The sequence below is a fragment of the Orcinus orca genome, chromosome 9 (genome assembly GCF_937001465.1).
Source record: "Orcinus orca chromosome 9, mOrcOrc1.1, whole genome shotgun sequence".
In the NCBI taxonomy this organism is placed as follows: Eukaryota; Metazoa; Chordata; class Mammalia; order Artiodactyla; family Delphinidae; genus Orcinus; species Orcinus orca.
Genome location: NC_064567.1, coordinates 4,870,990 through 4,892,556, shown reverse-complemented (window position 1 = coordinate 4,892,556; position 21,567 = coordinate 4,870,990). Strand labels below are relative to the sequence as shown.

Sequence of the window (21,567 nt, the reverse complement as noted above, 5' to 3'; positions counted from 1 at the left end):
GTGTAGAGCTCGTCCCGCCCCGGCGCGCGGCGGGCCCGGGTTTCCCCCGCGCCCCGCGCCTCCACTCCCACCCCCATCCCCGGCGGGGCGCGGGGACCGGCCCGGAGGGGCTTCGCCGGGCGCACGTTCAGCGTTCGTTTGTTGTAATGCACGTTGGTGGAGGAAAAGAAATGGAGTGCAACTTCGTTCTACTCCAGTTCCAGGGATACTTTCGTTATTACAGCGTCGTTTTAAAAATGATCCGGAAAGGGTTTATAAAGCTGTCAGACAAAAAGAACGATGGCATTTTGAGGGATAAAGTGCTGAGAGACATAATGAACCAGTAAAACCCCGACAACTTGGTTTTAACGTTGGGTGTGTTGTGACGAAGAGACAAAAATGGAAAGACTTCTAAGCCGCCTCTTACACTACTTAAAAACGGTGAAGGGAAACTGGGGCTGCTAGGGTCCGAAATCTGACATGTGCGCTTAGGAAGGAAGGAAGGAGAGTTACAGGTGGGGAGTTCTGAGTTCCTTATTCTAACAGGGACCAACACTTGGACAATGTACTCTTCGCTGATTTCCTTCCCATTCACTAGGGGAGTGAAAAACATAGATTTGAATTGGGAAAAACTATTACGACCTATCAACCATTTGCAAAAGGATTGGGGTAAACTATCATCTTACAGGCTTAGACTCTAGGCCGGACACCCCGGGCACTTTCTGATTATGATTTCTTTCCATCTTCCCAACAGTTCTAGTGTAAGGTAAGAATAAAACGCGGTTTTTCCTGCTGTGTTGTTTGCCTTCCCTTCCCAATAGCCAGAACATAAACTCTGAACCGTATGTTTGTGTGTATTTGGGCAAACATGCACAGTTTCCAGAGCCTCTTCTGACTAAAGCATAGCTTCTTGAAAGGGCTGAAGTGAGGACCTCAATAAGACAGTCGTTTGAATCCCTTCAAGGTTTAGTTCCCGCTGGCTTTTTCAAGCTTACTAAATTTAAAATTTGAGATTGGGGAGAAGCTAGGCTGGTAAATGAAAACTATAAATTAAAAAAAAGTCTGACTATTATTATACATAGAAATACAACATATGCATGACTAATTTATGAAGTCATAAATTTATGAAGATGCATTTATGAAGTGATATAAAGTTTATTACTCACCCTTTTTCATTTTCTGTACATTACACTAAATAAAGTATACTTTCAAAAATGGGATTATCGATCCAAATGTTTATCTGTGTTCAGTACTGAAAGTAGAAGAGTCATTTCCAACTGTGTGTTTCATATGCACAAAATTCCACATCAGGACAATTTACTTCAGTATACTCGTCAGCACTTGGGAGAATTTAAGGACCAGAATGTGCAAACTGCAAGTCACTCCTGCTGGAGACAAGTTCTTAAAGGAAACAACTAGGGACTGGGAACAGAAAAGTGGGTAGAATAAATGGAAGGGTAGAAATAGAAGTTTGTGCGGTATTACTTCTTGAAAGATAAAAGATGATGAAGGTAAACCCAGCCTTAAATCTCCATTCCTTCGGCTACTGTGAGCAGACAAGTAGTTGGGAGCTGTTTTAAAAGGACAGATAGGAGGCTTATCAGCGTGAAGTTATTGCGGGTAGAGCAAAAAAAATATAACCCAGGATGCAGAGGAAGTATTCAAGGAATACTTATTCAACTTAAATAAAGGTCTTTCAAAGGTTTTTCCATCTCTGTCATCCAAATTACACAGCTCTGAGACCACAGTGGCAAAAAATCCAGGAGGCAGATAGCTGAGGTAGGTTCCTCAAAATTATAAAACCAGAAAGACAACGAGCATCTGGAAGGACCAAGTGCAAAAAAAAAATAGAATGTCTACCTTCTAATAAGTACATGTTAAATAGGCACTTTAAAAATATGGTAGACATGCACCAAAGTGTTAACAGCAATCATCTCTGGAGGGTTGGATTACAAGGGACTTTCACTTTCTATATTACATTTTTCTATAATACATCAATCTTTCAGAGCACCTGTAGTATAATCATAAACATGTATTAAATGTTTAAAATGTGAGTGGGAGTAAGGGTTGTTATCCTCAAAAAAGAAAAAGCAACATCTCATGACACTGTAAGCAAAGGAGATTCTCAAAGTGTCTAGCATACAAATGACAATGAATAAAAATTCATGGTACAGTAGACATTCTTCCTAATTGAAGGCCTAGAAAATGTAATTGATGTCTTTCTTGAGAGAGCAGTCTTTATCACTTTGTTTTAGTGAACATGAAAGTATTTATAAGGCTTTCCCAGAGATTCACTACTAAATGGTATCCCTCTCCTTGTTTTCCCATAGTCTTAAATTCCTCAGGGTTTTTTAGGAACCAAACTTTTACAATTGTGTGAAAAGACCGCTCAAAACCTAAATGCTAGATCTTATAAGATTTGTGTTCATGTTTTTACTGTTAAAATTGCACTTTAAAAAGTTGCAGTCATAGGCTATCATTTTTTGTCCTTTATTTTTCAGTAAAAAAAATGTTTTTAGGGCTTCCCTGGTGGCGCAGTGGTTGAGAGTCGGCCTGCTGATGCAGGGGATGCGGGTTCGTGTCCCGGTAAGGGAAGATCCCACATACCGCGGAGCAGCTGGGCCCATGAGCCATGGCTGCTGAGCCTGCGCGTCCTGAGCCTGTGCTCTGCAACAGGAGAGGCCACAACAGTGAGAGGCCGGCGTACTGCAAAAAAAAAAAAAAAAAAAAAATGTTTTAAAAAGAATTTCAACCACTTAAAATTAGTTCATATTTAGTCCATAGTGCATTTTTAGCTTTATAAATTCATATTGCTTTACATAAGTTATTTCAGTAATGCATACCATGTACCTGTGTGATAGAAAAAGGAAGAATCTGAGAAGGAAATAAAACAATCACCTTCAAAACTAATTTGTGTATAAGAGTATGAGGCATATGTAAATGTTCTACAGCACGTTTTATAGAGACATGAATCTTGCCCTCCAGGGGTCTATACTTTAAACCTGGCACTACTGAACAAGATAAACACAAAAAAGGCAATCAAGCAACTGAAAAATAAACATGGAAAAACACACAGGGACTTCCCTGGTGGCGTAGTGGTTGGGAGTCCGCCTGTCAATGCAGGGTACAGGGGTTCAATCCCTGGTCCGGGAAGATCCCACATGCCGCAGAGCAACTGGGCCTGTGCACCACAACTACTGAGCCTGCACTCTAGAGCCCGCGAGCCACAACTACTGAACCCACATGCCTAGAGCCCATGCTCCGCAACAAGAGAAGCCACCGCAGTGAGAAGCTCACGCACCGCAACGAAGAGCAGCCCCGCTTGCTGCAACTAGAGAAAGCCCGTGCGCAGCAACAAAGACCCAACGCAGCCAAAAAAAAAAATAAGAAAAACATACAAATAGAAAGATTAAATATTTACATCTACTGTGTAGAAGACCACAGTTTTTTAAAAAATGCATCTGGGAGTTTGGGGGGAAGGGCAGGGGTGGGAGAAGGCAGCAGACAGCCCTAGAAAAATGGTACAGATGAATCGGTTTGCAGGGCAGAAATAGAGACACAGATGTAGAGAACAAACATATGGACACCAAGGGGGAAAAGTGGCAGGGGGGGTGGTGTGGGATGAATTGGGAGATTGGGATTGCCATGTATACACTAATATGTATAAAATAGATACCTAATAAGAACCTGCTGTATAAAATAAAATAAAATAAAATAAAATTTAAATAATAAACAAAAAATTTTTAATGCATCTGGGAGTCTGGGGGTAAGGGCAAGGGTGGGATAAGGCAGCAGACAGCCCCCCTCTTCAGACACACACACACACACACACACACACACTTCATTAGGTTCCTTCCTTCATTAATATACAAAGACTACTGTATTGGGTTCCTATAGCTGCTGCAAAAAGCTACTCCAAACAGGCAGTTTAAAACAATAGAAATGTATTCTCTTACAGTCCTGGTGGCTAATAGTCCAAAATCAAGGTATCGGCAGGGCTGGCCCCTCGTGGTGGGCTCTGGGAGAGAATCTGTCCCAGGCCTCGCTCAGCTTCAGGTGGTCGCCCGTGTTCCTGGGCATTTCTGCGCTTGCAGGTGCATCCCTCCAGCCTGCCCCCACCATTACATGGCCACCTTCCCTGTGTGTCTATTCCTCACACACGATGTTCTCCCGGGGTGTGTGTGTGTGTGTGTGTGTGTGTGTCTGTGTGTGTGTCTTCCCTTCTTGTAAGGACACCAGCCATATTGGATTAATGGTCCACCCTACTCCAGTATGACTCATCTTAATTAATCACACCCACAACAATCCTATTTCCAAATAAGGTCACACTCCGAGGTTCCAGGAAGAGTATGAATATTGGGGGGCACTATTCAACCCAATACAACCACCAAACCGTCTATATTGATGCCTACCCACCTTAGCAGATCAAAATCATGTTGTTAGAAATTTTTATATGCATTAACTGCATGCAAACTCTTCCTGGCACACACACACACACACACACAAATTATTTACATTTATTTTACATCTAATCAATTTATCCAAAGAATAAATAAAATCAATGTGAATTTAACAATGATAGTGTCCACATAGTAAAAAAGTAAAATTGAGATTTAGTAGCTCCTTGGTTAGTTTGATCTTTGTAGAGGTACCTCTACAAAATTTCAGTCCAAACTTTACCGTTGGCGGACTTCCCCAGCAGTCCAGTGGTTAAGACTCCACACTTCCACTGCAGGGGGCACAGGTTTGATCCCTGGTTGGGGAACTAAGATACTACATGCCTTGCACAACACGACCAAAACAAGAACCAAAACAAAATTTACTGTTTGGGGTGTTATGAACTGACTGCCTTTAAGGGTGCAAGGCAGTAACTGGATCCTCACCTTCCCCTGTGCTGTGTAGTCACACAGGTAAGGATTTCACAACAGAAAATTATCTACTTTTGCAATGGAAATGGAACTTACAGTCCCATGCATCACCCTTCAGGTTGAATTCTAAATTGGCATGGCTCACTAGGTCCTGGAGAGTCCCTGCTACCCTCCAGCCAAAGTTCTCCTCTCCTTTCCACCACACCATGAGCTCCAGCCTTCAGGAGGTGAGCCACAAACCTCACCAGTCTGTCCCAACCCCTCCCACCCCACCAGCCCCTTTCACCTGGCCAATTCCCACTTCTTGTTTTTATTTCCCCTTCAGCTCTCTTTAGACGTTACCTCACCCTGACCACCGTTCTTCCCATGATGAAGGTTGTGTGTCCCCCTGGATGCTTCTACAACACCTGTGGTTTCCCCATCACAGCTCTCATGCCCTGTAATGAATTGCCCACTTAACTGTCTGTATCCCAGCCTAAGCCCACTGGAGACACTAGCTGTCTGCCTTATTCACCTTCTATCCCTATTACTCAGCAGTGGCTCAACAGAGATGTGGAAGAAGTGAAATAAATGGGAAAATGTACGTTACTTTCAAGAAAAAGAGCTAAGATGATCCCTTACAGGAGTCTACTTGAAAAAAGAAACTGTAACTTTATAGACAAGGTATACGTGAATACTTTGCTACGTTTTGTGTTGTTATATTTTACTTTTCTATAAGGGAACAGGCAAGTCCTCTTTGCCCCCTACAACCAACGTTTGTTATGTGACACTCCTCTCAGTGTTACATGGAGGATCAAGCCTTTTCTAATGGAGTCTCTAAAATCAAAAGAGGTCAAGGACTTCCCTGGTGGCACAGTGGTTGAGAGTCCGCCTGCCGATGCAGGGAACACGGGTTCGTGCCCCGGTCCGGGAAGATCCCACATGCCGCGGAGCGGCTGGGCCCATGAGCCATGGCCACTGAGCCTGCGCATCCGGAGCCTGTGCTCTGCAAGGGGAGAGGCCACAACAGTGAAACAGTGAGAGGCCCCCGTACCGCAAAAAAAAAAAAAAAGAGAGAGAGAGATCAAAATAGTTGTCCACAGGGACTTCCGTGGCGGTCCAGTGGTTAGGACTCTGCGCTTCCACTGCAGGGGGCACAGGTTCGATGCCTGGTCAGTGAACTAAGATCCTGCATGCCACAAGATTCAGCCAAAAAAAAAAAAAAGTTGTCCACGGTCTTCAGACAACATAATACCTCTTCAGAAACATTTGTCAGCCAAGATAACATTAAGGGGAAAATTATTACAGACAAGCATATACAATATTATCATATAACTCACATATGTAAAACTGTGTAAATCCACAAGCTATATATGCATATGTGTGTAAAGTAATAATATTCATCAAAATATAAACAATGACTGTCTCTGGGCTGGGATTCCAAATGACATTTACTTTCTTTGTATTTTTTTCTTTTAAGTTGTATAATGAATATCATTTTTACAAAAGCAATCAAGTTGTTTTGCAAAGAGAAAGTTTTTTCTCCAAATTTATTATTTTTTTTATATATTTATTTATGGCTGCGTTGGGTCTTCGTTGCTGCGCACGGGCTTTCTCTAGCTGTGGCGAGCAGGAGCTACTCTTCGTTGCGGTGTGCGGGCCTCTCGTTGTGGTGGCTTCTCTTGTTGCGGAGCACGGGCTCTAGGCGCACAGGCTTCAGTAGTTGTGGCTTGTGGGCTCTAGAGCGCAGGCTCAGTAGTTGTGGTGCACGGGCTCTAGAGCGCAGGTTCAGTAGTTGTGGCGCACGGGCTTAGCTGCTCCGCGGCATGTGGGATCTTCCTGGACCAGGGCTCGAACCCATGTCCCCTGCATTGGCAGGTGGATTCTTAACCACTGCACCACCAGGGAAGCCCAAATTTATCTCCTTTTTAGCCTTAATTGTATTTAACTTCCACTGTGACATTCTTTTCCTTTTGTTTCTCACTATCTTCTTGTCTGTGGAAATATTAAAACGATGGAATTCATGCCCCCTGCAGTGGGAGTGTGGAGTCTTAACCACTGGACCACCAGGGAAGTGGGGACCAGGGACCAGGGAAGTCCCTCCCCTAATCTTAATATTTTCATCACTTCCTGCTGGTGCTCTGCCCAACACCTAAGGAAGCTGTACTCACTTGGTACCAATCTCTTTCCCTCACTGGTCTCACGTTCCTGCCATCTTTGTGACCACTGAAACAGAGTAGATGCTAAATATTTGTTAAACTAAAAAAGAAGCAATCGTTACTCCAGTAGGTGCCATATGAGGATAGGAGGAGCAAGAGAAGGAAGGAAGGAAGGAGCGAGGGAGGGAGGATGCAAGGAGGGAGGATGGAAGGAGGGAGCTCAAATTCTAAGGGCTGAGGGTGAGGGCGGGAGGGCCCCAGCCCCACTCACTCTGGTTTGCTGCCTTCCTGGTCACTTTCACTCCTCTGTGTCCATGTCTATTACTCTGTCTGCAGGCGGTCAGCCTCTTTCTCTCCCTTGTCTTGACCCACCTTCGCCAGCTCAGTGTCATCACCGTCATTGGGAAGAGTTGTCCCACACTGTGCAGCCTCACACATCTGCAACCGGAAAGACAAACAGACCAGCAGACACCTTAAGGAACCTGATGATTAGCACAAACGGATAAGGTGGCCAAAGAGGCCGAGGCATACGGGTAACCAAACGTGGCTAGGATTACAGAGCACTGCATGAGAAAGTAAACAAAACAATTTCCCTCTCAAAACACAAAAAAGACCCAGAGACCAACCAAACAAACAACGGGAGCCACAGCTTCACCAGGAATTTGAAGTGGGTGGGTTTCCACCTGGTTTCCTCTTCCGTCTCTGAAGTTTAAATGAAACTCTGGGGCCCCGGGTACGCGTGTCCCCCCTCTGGGAGACAACCGGGCCTGACTTCCGCCTGCCCCAGGGCCTCCCAACTCATGGTCCATCCTTCTGTGACCTCATTCCCTGCCCTGGTTCCATGTGCCACTTGTGACTTAATCAAGATCAGATCTGTTTCAGCTACCAAGCCCCAGAGGCCCCAAGGGCCCCGTTCCTTTTCAGCCCAGTCTGGGGGTGCTTTTAGGGCTCAGCCTCAGCAGACCATCCTTGCGCCCGGGCCCAGAGCGCCGGCTTCTCCAGGCACCAGTTGATGGGTATTCACCAGACCGCTCGAGGGGCTTCAAAGATCTCCTCCCGGGGCGCCTCGCTGCTGTTCCAGCGCCTGTCTGCGGCCGGGTGGGCCCCCGCGGGCGATTGACGGCAGAGCCCCTTCGGCGCCTGAGCTGCCCGAACGGCTGGTGACGGCGGCGGCCGAGGAGAAGCACCCGCTGAGCAGCTTGGTCGCGGCGCACACCTTGGCCAGAGTCCTGCGGCCCTGCTACGGCCCCCAGGCGCGGCAGAGCTCCTGGTCACCGCCAAACGAGAAACCGTGGTCACTGGGTACAGCACGGCCATCCTCCGGGTGCTGGAGCTGGAGCACCCCGCCGCCCGGCTGCTGCGGATGGCGGCGCAGAGCGGCGACGGCGTGGCCTTCGTGGTGGCCCTGGCTCAGGCCCTGCTGGCACAGGCCGAGAGCCTGCTGCGGGAGGCCTAGGCCGCGGCGGCCGCCGAGACGCTGGCCCTGCTGCCGTCCCTGGCCATCCGGGCGCTGGGGCCTCTGGAGGACCCGTTCGGGGCCCTGCACTCGGTGACGAACACGCACAGGCTGTGGCTGACTGACTGCTTGACCAAGATGGTGGCGCATGCGTGCTGGGCCACCCGGGAGCTGGACGGCGGCTTCCAGCCGGAGCGCGTGCGCGTATGCGCGCTGCCCCGGGGCGCGGCTGGAGGGCTCGTGCCTGCTCCCCGGCCTGGCCCTGCCCGGCAAGCCCTGCGGCCAGGTGGCCATGGTGATGAGCGGCACCAGGGTGGCTCTGATGGCCTGCGCCTTCGGCCCGCCAGCCCTATTGCCCCGGCCACGTCTCGTCTCTCTAGTCCTGACGACCTGACCAAGTTCAGGAAGGGCAGCGAGGGGCTGATAGAAAAGCAGGTGGCCCAGCTGGCAGCCGCGTCTATTAACGTGGTGGTGGTTTGGGGGAAAATTGACGAGGAGACCCTAACGCATAATGACAGGTGCGGCCTCATGGTGATTCAGGTGAAGTCCCGGCGGGAGATGGTGTACCTGAGCGAGGTGTTTGGCACACCTGTGATGCCTTATCTGCTTCCTCCACTGGCGCCAAGGAAGTGTCAGAGGGTGTACGGGCAGGAGCTGGGAGAAGGTTTGGCTGTGGTAATTGAGTGGGAAACTCCAGGCACCCCTGCCCTCACCATGGTGCTCAGGGAGGCCACCGCTGAGGGGCTACGGGGTGCAGAGTAGGCTGCCTACCAGGGCATTGATGCCTGTTTCCAGTTGCGCCAGGATCACAGACTGCTTCCAGGAGCTGGGGCCACAGAGATGGCTCTGGCGAAAATGCTCTCAGAGAAAGGAACCAAACTGGAAGGGCCTAGTGGTCCCACCTTCCTGGCATTTGCCCAGGCCCTGCAGTCTCTTCCTGAAACCCTGGCAGAGAAGGCAGGCTTAGCCGTCTCAGACGTGATGGCAGAAATGAACGGAGCTCACCAAGCTGGGAACTTCCTGATAGGAGTGGAGGTCGAAGGGATAATAAATGTGGCCCAGGAAGAGGTGTGGGACACCCTAATAGCCAAAGCCCAAGGACTTCGAGCCGTGCCTGACGTGGTACTACAGCTCCTGACTGGCTATGACATTGTAGTAGCCAAGAAAAGTCCCACACCTCACCAGGACCTGAAACCTGAACCTAAGAAGGCAAAGTATCGCCCATACCCCGTGAAAAAAAGGAGTCCTTGGAACAAATAAGTGGCAACATCCTCAACAAAATGGGGTTGCCAAGGAGGGCATCGCCACCCCAAAAATGAACATTGCCTTGTATTGCCTCCACGTTTGCTGCTATATGAGTCCATTTCTTTAGACAAAAACAACATCACCGTTAAAGTCCTTTCCATTGATTTACTTCCTTTCAGATTCTTGGCTTTTTTCATTTCCTGTTTCTCTCCATCAGATTCTGTTCTTTCCTCCAGGATTCAATTCTATTAAAGATTTTTAAATTGAGTACCTGAATTTTGGGGATGCAAGAAAGGGTAGGTATCTCTTCCCAACTGTTTGAGTATTCCTGCATGAATTCTAAATTTCTAGAGTTTCTGTCTAAATGTCACTTCAGCAATCTAAGAACCTCAGTTTCAGCTTAAAGGAGTGGCCGCTCATTCCTGTTGTGATTATTGGAAAAAGAAGGGAATGTTATTTTAAGGCAAAAAATCAATATAAAGGAGGAAAATGAGCTGGCAGGCAGAAATATATTTTTTGAAAAGCACCCTTGGCATATATAACAAAAGATAAGAACACACACCTTAGAACCGTACTACAGTTCCAGTGTAGGTGAGGAGTGCTGGGGAGCACCTAGCACCAGGTTATCCTGGCCAGGCTGTGATTATGCCCAGATACTCCTGGGCAGTAAAGAGAAGTTGAGCAGAGCTGGGAACATGTTACCCAAAACCTTTCCCACTTAACCATCCAAGTTACTCTGCCTCTGGGAAAAGAGCTGAACGTAGGGACAGAACTGAGTTGATGGGAAGCTGCAGTCTCTTAGAATCAAAACAAAGAAGCTTAAGCATTTGGAGAGAGAACCAGACTCAAGAAACAATTGTCTTATAGCAGGCATATTAGCTGCAACAACGCAAAACAAATTGGCAAAGATTCTTTGAAACCCAGAAGTGAAATCCTGAGAAGTTGTTAGGATGGCAGATGAAAATGTATAGAACTATACTCGTTATTACTAACTTATAGTAACAAGTTATATCTATACAACATCCTTGACGTGTCTTTCCTTGTTGTGTCTTCATCGTTATATTTTAGCGAATATAACGAAGTGCTGTCATATTTCTCCCCTGCCCTCAGGTTCCGCATTGTTCTCATAGACTCTCAAATTCCATAGTGATGATGATAGAGATAGGTAACTTTTTAAAGCAGTTCAAATGCACTTTGTCTTCATTTTATTTAATCATCAAAACAAACTTATGAGAAAGAAGCTTGTTATCCCTCAGTTGCAGGAGACACAATTGAGCTTCAGAGAAATTAATTGGCCAAATGTACACAGTAAATAGAAGAGGAAAACCCATTCTCTTATTCATTACTTTACTGCCCCAAATTCCTCTGTTGTGATGTTTTCAGAGATATAACCCCTATGATTATGAAGAAAGTATGTCTCAAAATGTAAATTTAAAATTTACAATTAGCGTTTTGTTTTTTGTTTTTTGTTTTTGACCGCACCGCACAGCATGCAGAATCTTAGCTCCCTGACCAGGGATCAAACCCGTGCCCCCTGAATTGGGAGCATGGAGTCTTAACCACTGGACTGCCAGGGAAGTCCCTACAATTCGTGTTTTTTAAATTAGACAAAAAGGCATGTTCACTTTGCAAGATAAAATAAGTAAATAAAAACAGCTCTTACTCACAGAGAACATTTTAGTTATAGATCCAAGACATAAGAAGGCCAAACAGTAACTTAGTATCTTTTAAGTGCCCTAAATTTGATATACGAGTGATTTTTTTGATAACGGGAGAAATCATACTGTAACATTACCATCTCCTTTTCCCCTAGACATACAGATACACACACACACACACACACACACACACATATATATATATATATATACACACACACAAGTTAAAATTAGCAAGGACAGCCTTACAAGTGATGAAGAAATATATGGCAGATACAAATTTAACTGGCTTATGCTGAGGGCTTTAAAGGTAAAAACATCTAACCCCAATTTGAAACCTAAAGACCCAGAGAATTCAGGCATCTCATGGGAAAGCTGGCAAGATCCTAGAGCCTGTGCTAAGGAGGCCCCTGAATCACCCTGGTTCCCATCTGTCCATGACTAGCTGGCCAGCTCTTCAATGCTGTAAACTGCAAAGTATCCTTCAGACAAATCTGCTTCCCCTTCTTGTTATCTAAAGAGCTTTAGGACTTCCCCAGTGGTACACTGGTTAAGACTCCGTGCTTCCAGTGCAGGGTCAGGGAAGTTCTGCCATGCCATGCAGTGCGGCCAAAAAATAGAAAATAAAGAGCATTAGCTGCTCCAGAAGAGAAAGAAATGTCATACAATGGTTAAGTTGACTACCGTGGGCAGCTAGCAGACACAGCTTGGGGAAGAGGACCAGAAGGGAGAGCTCAGTATGAGCTGAAAGTGTTTGGGTCTTTTTAGCATCAGTTGAGGGTCATCTCCAACCCTAAAGCCTGCCTTCTAAACTCTTGCTACTTAGCAGTGACCCCTGAACCAGCGGCACTGGCATCATTTGGGGGCATGTTAGACATGCAGAATCTCAGCCGCCCCCAGCCCCTCAACAACCTACTTTGTCAGAATTTGCACTTTAACAAGATCCCCAGGTAACTGGGGTGCATATTAAAGTTTGAGAAGCACTGACGTAAGCTACACTCCCAGTTAGCTCTATCTTGATTATGCCTCGAAATCAAGTATACTCTTAACATCATATTTAAGCATTCTAAGTGTCAAAATGTCTGAATCAGACGTAAAGTTGTGTCCTTTCTCCTACTAACTATGGAGAAATTGACCAGAATTTGACCTCAATTTTACCAGGTCTGTCTGGATTCTGCTTCCAAGGTTCCAGCATCAAGCTCTCCTAGGACGCAGGGTCTCGAGTTCTCCAAGGGCCCAAGGACTTGGCTACATCTTTTTCTTCCAAGATGTGCTGTCTTCAGCTCCAGAAGCAGCTGAATTTCAAAAACAACAATTTCGAGAGCACATTCTCTATGAAACTTGAAGCCGGTGGACTTGTCTGTTCTTCTATCCCCAAACCTTCCAATTTAGTGACATTGTGTTGTGGGGTTCTGAGTTGACCCAGCAAGCAGAGAGCAAAGAAATAGGATCAGGAGAAAACCGGGACTGAAAACAAGAACTTCTGAGTCCTGGGGGGTGAAGAAGATGGTGGCTGGCCTGGGTGGGGAAGACTGGGGCTGAGTTGGGAGAACTACCCCATACTTCTGGGCACCTGTGAGCACAGACCCAAGACTGGGACCTACACAAATCCTGGAGTCCTGAAGGGACGAAAGTCATTGCTTCCAAACTGTGAAAAGAAGATTGCAACAAGAAAGAGCTGTCAGTAGTCTGTTCCAATCCTTTGTCTATTTCTGGACCTTTTCCCAAGAGGCCTTTCTCAAGAGATCCCCTTACAGCAGGAGCTCTGCTTTCTAGGCCTACAAGTCTGAAACTCCTTTAGTGCAGAGGCCAAAGGATAGAGAAAGCTAAGACTCAAGAGAGAAAACAGAAGACTTCCAAACTGGGACATCTGAATGGGAGGAAAAGGGAAGATTGGGGCTCAGGGACTCAACCATTTCTTTTGCGAATGAACGAAACTAGTTTAAGAAGACTTGCTTGTACCCCTGTCAGCTGGACTGACGTAAATACACATGTTTGTAGCCCCAGGCCCCTCCCATTTCTGCCTGAGCCTTTCTGGAATAGAGACCAACTCTGGATGATGCTTCACCATGATGTGAGTGGCGTGGCATTGTTAAGTATTTACTGATGGGCTACTTCCCACTGATTTATTGAAAACTTCCCCTTGTACTCAGTTTCCTTGTTAAGGTAACTACCGCAGGGAACGTTGTCCCCAAAGTGCTAAAATGCTAAAACCTGCAGTAGACACAGAAACCCCAGAATCTCTGTGATTCCAGAAGTAGCTGAGTCAACTTTTCTCCCAAAATATCAACCTCCCCTCCCACCAAGCTAAAGATCCCCTTCCTAACTGGGGAGTGGGGGGAGAGGAAGATGGTTGGGGGAGAATGAGAGAGATGCCGGCAGGATCTGAGAGGGGCTCTGCTCACCTCCTCATGGGCTCTAAGGAGTGAGATGAGGAAAAAGGCAGTAGAATCTCCAGGAAAGTTTGAGGGTCTGAAAACAAAGGAGAGTCTCTGCTTCTGGTCTGCAACCTGGAGCCGCCAAGCAGTGCCAACAGGATGGAGCAGAAATGACAGTACGGGAGGGGCAGGGAAGAAAGGGCTCTCCAGGGAGAGCAGGCAGGTCTCCCTGTGCCTCAGGAGAAGATTAAGAATTGACTTGGCTGGGGGACTACCCTGGTGGTCCAATGGTTAAGAATCTGTCTTCCAATGCAGGGGACGCGGGTTCGATCCCTGGTCTGAGATCTAAGCCTGCGCGCCGCAACTACTGAGCCCCTGCGCCACAACTAGAGAGAAAGCCCGCGTGCCACAATGAAGAGCCCACGCACCTCAACAAAAGACCCCACGTGCTGCAACTAAGAATAATGCAGCCAAAAATAAAATAAATTTAAAAAAAAGAACTGACTTGGCTGATCGACAGATGAATGGATAAGAAAGATGTGGTATATATATATATATATATATATATATATATATATAAATGGAATATTACTCAGCCATAAAAAAGAATAAAATAATGCCATTCATGGCCACATGGATGGACCTAGAGATTATCAAAGTAAGTGAAGTAAGCCGAAAAGAGAAAGACAAATACCGCATGATATTACTTACATGTGGAAACTAAAATATGATGCAAATGAACTTATCTATGAAACAGAAACAAACCCACAGACATACAGAACAGACTTGTGGTTGCTAAAGGGGAGGGGAGGTGGGGGAGGGATGGACTGGGAGTTTGGGATTAGCAGATGCAAACTATCATATATAGAATGGAGAGACAACAAGGTCCTACTGTATAGCACAGGGAATTTATATTCAAGATCCTGTGGTAACCATAATGGAAAAGAATATGGAAAAGAATGTATATATATGTGTAACTGAATCATTTTGCTGTACAGCAGAAATTAACACAACATTGTAAATCAACCATACTTCAGTAAAATACATTTTTTAAAAAACTGACTTGATTTTAGTCTGGACTGATCAAGAAAAACCATGAAGGGACTAAATTTACCTGGAATTAACTAAATTAAATTCTACCATCAGGCAGAAAGGGAGCTGGAAAAAGAAATTTTAAGATCATTTAATTATAGAAATACATACTTCGAACACCTTGAGGTTTGGGACTTGAGAATTCAAACTTTCTACAAATGTAAAGACTGAATGAGGAATTTGGACACTCCAGCACATGTCACTAACAGAGCTTGCCATGGATTACTGCAGAGCTAAGTAAGAGAGAGTAGAGGCTGGTTAGCAAAACAACGGCAATCTTTCTGTACTGCAGCACAGATTTGAGATGCAGTTTTATTCATTATACAGGTTAAAAACAAAATCATGGCTCTCTATAAGTTTTCTTCTAATTCACTGAATGCATCAGAAAGGAGAGGTGGATCCTGGTGAGTTTAGCCTAGATATGCCTCTCTAAACGTCACTGAATGCACAACGGAGAACATTTTCACATCCGGATCATTATAAATTTTTAAAAACATCTTAACCCCCATGTACTCTGCCTCCTTTGCCCACTGACTCCAGAACCTAGCACTGCAGAGGGCCTCAGTGTGGCTGCTTACCTCCCGGGAAGCACCCGAGCTCTGGACAAGCACCCCTGCTCCACCCCTACCCCCAGAAGCGATGAGATCTATCAGCCAGCCTCAGTCTTCCTTGCATAGATGCCAAATACTCTGTGCTTCACATTGTATTCCTACATTCATTTTGATCTAAAACCTCCTATTTCAATTTTATTTATGTAATTTGTTGACAAAAGGGGTAATAATCCATTGCAATATTGTTTCACGTGAAAAATAGTTTCCAAAATGACTTGCAATTTTTTTTACTAGATTTTTTTTTTATATTTACATATTTGGTTGCATGGGGTCTCAGTTGCGGCAGGAGGGCTCCTTAGTTGCAGGTCCAGGGCTCCTTAGTTGTGGCATGCGGGCTCCCTAGTTGCGGCACATGGGCTCCTTAGTTGTGGCATGTGAACTATTAGTTGCGGCATGAATGTGGGATCTGGTTCCCTGACCAGGGATCGAACCTGGGCCCCCTGCACTGGGAGCGCGGAGTCTTATCCACTGCGCCACCAGGGAAGTCCCTAGATTTTAATTTGAGAAAAATCTACACATGCCTTAATTCCTGAAACTAAATAGAAAACGTTTCAAAATACACCCAGATGTTACTGAAATTTAGTCTTTTTTTATTGAGATATAATTCACATATAATATTGTATTAGTTTTAGGTATACAACATAATGATTTGACATATGTATATATTGTGAAATGATCACAATTAGTTAACATGTATCTCCACACATAGTTACAAATTTTTTTTTCTTGTGATGAGAACTTTTAAGATCTACTCCCTCGGTAAACTTCAAATACACAATATTGTCAACTAGAGTCATCATGCTATACACTACATCCCAGGACTTATGTATCTGGTAACTGGAAGTTTGTAACTTTTGACCCCCTTCACCCATTTTGCCCACTCTCCACATGTACCCCCAATATCTCCACCTCTGGCAACTGATAATCTGTTCTCTGTATATTTGAGTTAGTTTTTGTTTGTCTTTTGTTGTTGTTCCACGTACAAGTGGATCATATACTATTTGTCTTTCTCTGTCTGACTTATTCCACTTAGCGTAATGCCTTCAAGGTCCATCCACGTTGTTGCAAGTGGCAGGATTTCCTTCTATTTCATGGCTGAGTAACATTCCACTGTGTATATATACCACCTTTTCTTTATCCATTCATCCATTGATGGACGCTTAGGTTGTTTCCATGTCTTGGCTATTGTGAATAATGCTGCAATGAACATGGGGGTGTAGACCTGTTTTTGAGATAGTGATTAAACTTTCTTCCGATAAATACCCACAAGTTGAATTGCTGGATCATAAGGCAGTTCTATTTTTAATTTTTTGAGGACCCTCCATACTGTTCTCCATAGTGGCTACACCAATTTACATTCCCACCAACAGTGCAGAAGTGTTCCCTTTTCTCCACACCCTCAGAAACACTTACTTCTGTCTTTTTGATAACAGCCAGGTAACAGGTGTGAGGTGATAGCCCATTAGGGTTTTGATTTACATTTCTCTGATGATTAGTGATGCTGAGCGCCTTTTCATGTACCTGTTGGTGTTTGTAAATCTTTGAAAAAATGTCTCTTCCTCTCCCCATTTTTAATTGGACTCTTCGTTTGTTTTTGCTATTGAGTTGTATGAGCTCTTCACTGAAACTTAGTCTTTACTCGGATGTTCAGCATCACACCACACAGGTACACCCATAGAGACTGATATGCTAGTGCCACAGTCAGAAATTCAGTTTTCCTATTTCTGTGTAAATTTTTATTTTGCCCTATGCTATCATAGGCACTAAGTAGTAGAGAATGAGAATATCATCAATGATTTGAAATATAGAAATAGTAATGCAATAAATTTTGTTGTTGTTGTTTTTGACTGTGCTGCATGGCTTGCAGGATCTCAAGTTCCCTGAGCAGGGACTGAAGCCTGGCCACAGCAGTGAAAGCCCAGAATCCTAACCACTAGGCCACCAGGGAACTCCCAGTAATGCAATATTTATTCAGAGAAAATATTCCTATGTGCCTTTTTGTTACATTTTTACTCCATTTTCTATTATATTACAAATCCATTAGGTATAATTGATTTTCTCCTCCCTCCCACATTTTATTTTCTGTTTTGTTTTTTCACTGGCTTATTTCAAACCCCTAATTGTATATTTCTCATCCATTTCTTTATTTCCTTGCCCACGGGTTCTACTTTTCCATCAATTCCTATGGGCTCCCATTACAACGAGTAATTAATCTTCTTTGCCTTTTATTTCATCTCTGGCTTCTTGAAATGCCTGCTCAACCTTGTTCTTTTCCATCTTTTCCATCTTGGGTTAAGTTTTCTTTTGTCTGTCTGTTTGTTTGTTTGTTTCCTGGGAGTTTCAGAAAGATAATTCCCTATTTTCTCCCCAAGATCTGGATTTCCTATTCATAAATTAAATTTCTCTTCTTTCATTTTTCTCCACTCTCTACTGATCTCTTCAGCTTTTTACTTTCATAAAGTTTTTCCTCTACTGATCTCTCCTAAACTCTTATGTTGAACTTATCCAAATAATCCAAATAACAGGTTTCTAGAAGTGCTGAGAGTTTAAAATTTCCTCTCATTCTGCACAGTAAACAGTGGAGAGTTCTAGAAGTAAATGTAGCTGTTTATATTTCAAGTAATAGTGGGGTACGGTTGGATTTATTATGGCAATTTGAACGTTTATTAAGTGCTAACTCAGTGTTAAGAACCACGCTGATACCAGGATTTAACTCGGCCAACACTCACCATTTAGAAGTATTAGAAAGTAGATGGAAGACAGCTAGGAAAGACCAGGGTCACATGCTTCCACTGCTGCGGCCACCTACACCTGACACTTGGTAGCTGATCAGCGGACTGAGCGAAGGAATGAATGAAGCTGTTTTGAAGCTTCAGGGGATGGTGTGGGACCCCAATCTCATCTCCTGTTGCAGCAGGGAGAGTAATTGACTGAGTGCCTCGGCGAGCGACCTTCCTTGGAATCCACCACCAGGATCCTCAGAAGGGAACTTGTGCTCCAGCACTCTGGCCCGTCTGGCCAAAACCATCTCAGAGCAGCATTGCAAGCGGAGACCTGCCCACCCACTCTGCCTGCTCTGCCTCCCCTTCCCAGAGGTCAGATCTCCCTGCCTCTTCCAACTCTCTCCCTTTCTTCCCTCATAGATAGTTCCTCCCATCAGTCTCCTGCATGACAGTCCTATCTCGGCATCAATTTTGCAGAGGAGCTGAACTACAGAAATGTAAGATTACCCTGAAATCTAGATTTGTCCTCCTAAGTGAGTGACCCTCCTCTCCTGAAAAGTCATTCAAGGAGGGAGAACTTCAATTTATAACCAACTACCTCACCCAACCTCCCACCCTTAGAGCCACGCCCTATACCAGTCCCCAAGGATATAACAGGGCCTCGCCTTACACCTTCCCCACCTCACCTAACACACACACACACACACACACACACACACACACACACACACACACACACACACACACACACCCCTTCCTCTTTTGCAAGCGTTATTTATTTCTTTGAGCCAAGTAAGCTTATCCTTTGAATGTACTCTCCCTTTCTCCTCTTATTAAGGCATTGTTACTATATTAATGATGAAAATAAAATGCTTTGCATAAGAACTGCATTTTTGTTACCTTCCTGAACCCTTTGCAGAAACATTACCTCATTTGATCCACATAATAACTGAGACGAGCCGGGACCAGTATTATCCGCCCTACTTCACAGACAAAGAAACCGAGACCCAGACTAATCTCTGGGGGTGTCAGTTTCCAAGTCTGCCCAGTGAAGACTTGAACCCTATGGCCTCTAAGTACTCCTCCACTTCTAAAATGGTACCACTTCCATAATTTGTCTGAAGTTACAAAGCTAGTGGTTAGCGCTGGATTAGGGATCTGAGATGAATGCCTTCGGGTGCCAGGCGGATTCCCCCACACCATCTTGTCTTTGCTGACCACAGCGATGGCTAACACTTATGAGCTGGCCCTGTGCTAATTCCTCACAGGTGCACTGCTGACTACCTACTCGGCGCCCCACCCCCTCAGTACCCCCTATCTAAAAGGATGTAGATTTCAGTTCCACACACACTTATCAGGAGCCGACCCCACCCTCATTCTAAGGATATGCTCTGGTTGGCTGGTAGGTTTAACCTGATCAAGGCTTTCCATTCTCCTGGCCAGAGTTACCGGTCTAGGGCTGGGCCCGGGCCCAGGCGGTCCAAGCAGGGTGAACTGGAGGATTCTGGCCTGGAACACATGACGGGAAGTGCACTCTCTCCTACTGAACATAAATTAGGAAAGCACTGGCTTTATTGCACCAGCAGCCTCTTCATGCCCCAGGGGGAAGCCGCAGGATTCTTCTTTGGGCTGATAGTTTCGAGCAGCTGAAACCTATGAGATGTCTACATCTCTAAAACTATAAGCAAACAACAGAGGCAAAGACCAATGAAGTCACTGAGAACCAGGGAGTTACTAGATTGGGCCAGACTCATAGCACCTGTTTGGGGCGGTTAGGACTAGATTTCACCTTTCCAACTACTGACCTGGGGTTCTCTGCGCCTCAGAAAGTAGAGGATGCGCCCCCGTGCAGGGGTCCAGACAGAGGGCTCACTGCTGAATGGAACCCCAGCAGTATGTCTGAGGGGGGAAGGGGAAACTGGAAGGGGCTTCCACCTATTCTGCTTTCCCGCCTAAGGTAGAACCCATGACAGGGCCCCAGCTGAGTGTGATGGCAACATGGAACGGAGACTCCTTAAGGAGAAGGCGCTGCCAGCCAAGTATGTGCCCACCTGGGGTCAGGGAGAGGGCAAGGCAGTGTCAACATGCTGTGACAGCTGGAGAAGAGGTGGGCAAATGGGTAGCCTTGGGGCAACAGGCCTTGTTTCTCACTCTCCTTCTCAAAGAACAGCCGGATACAAAGCACACAAAGAAACACAGAATAGTTACCAAGAGAATAGCTATCTTTCCAACTCACTTACCTGTAGGTGCGTCTATACAATGCTGGCGGAACCAGACGTGAAGGACAGTTTGGCAAGTTCACTTGATCACAGCTAATGTACCATTCATATTTATTCATCAAGGATGTACTGAGTGCCTACTTTGTGCCCTGGAGATACAGCTCTGAAAAGACACAGAAAAGGCACCTGTGTCCAGGAGCTCACTCTTAATGGTGGCGGGGAGGTGAAGGGGAACAGAACAGAACAAGAAAACAAGATGATTTCAGACCGTGCTCATGCTCTGAAGGAAATAACAGGGTGAAATGACAGTGAGTAACTGCTTAGGCTGGAGGGGTCCTACTTTAGATTCAGGGTCAGAAATGCCTCCTGGGGGTACATGGGCTAAGCCACGTGAAAAGTCTGAAGAACAGCTGATCCAGACAGGTCAGGAAACAGCAGCAAGTGCAAAGGCCCTGTGGCAAGAAGCACTTGGTGGTCACTGTGCAGTGACCAGAGGCTGGAAAGCCAGGATCCTCTAAGGCAGAACCTTGGAGGTCACTGCAGGAGCTTTGTAAAGACCCCCTGTGACAGGTGGGAATGTGGCTGGAAGCACCGGTCTGCCATTCTCCCGCGGATACTGAGGCATGATGAGTCTCCTGATGGGCCTCTGGAGTCTGAGCTGGGTCTGAGTTTGTGATCGCCCTCTTTAATAACCTTGGGAAAGCTATTGGAGTTTCTCATTTGAATAATCAAGGATTTCTCCTGTTTGTAGCCAAAAGACTTGTGTGGGGATTTGCTCCAACCCTCAGCTTTATCAGACAGTTCATCCTTACGGTCAAAAGCAGTCATTTACAAAACTGGCACAAATTAAACAAACACACACACCCCAAACGGTTATAGTAACAATACTGTATAAACAACCGATATAAGAGTAGCTTCCCCAGGAAAAAACTCATTACGTTGCTGCGCTAGTCAAGTTTGTCATTCGTCTCACAAGGTCCTTTAAGAACTCAATCTTGATCCCAGGGCTGGGTTTATCTGGGCGTTCCAGTTCATTTTCCGTTTCAAAAACGCAAAGCAATAACCATATTAACGTTGATATTTATCTTGTTTATCCCTGACTCTCCCTGTTACGCTGAGTTCAGGGGGACGGCGCGGGGGGGAAAGAGGGGATGGAGAAGGGGGGAGGAGAAAGGGGACGCGATGAAGACCTTACGGATT

The 21,567-nt window shown here is 45.5% G+C and overlaps 1 protein-coding gene across 1 annotated transcript; it reads left to right on the top strand.

The window, feature by feature from the left end:
- The first annotated feature begins 146 nt into the window (after nucleotides 1–146).
- On the top strand, nucleotides 147–10,814 carry CCT8L2 (chaperonin containing TCP1 subunit 8 like 2). The gene is given in 5 exon segments (XM_004281247.2): nucleotides 147–322; nucleotides 8,013–8,245; nucleotides 8,248–8,657; nucleotides 8,659–8,782; nucleotides 8,785–10,814. Coding segments are annotated over 5 exon segments (1,860 nt in total). The 3' UTR covers nucleotides 9,702–10,814.
- The last annotated feature ends 10,753 nt before the right edge of the window (nucleotides 10,815–21,567 follow it).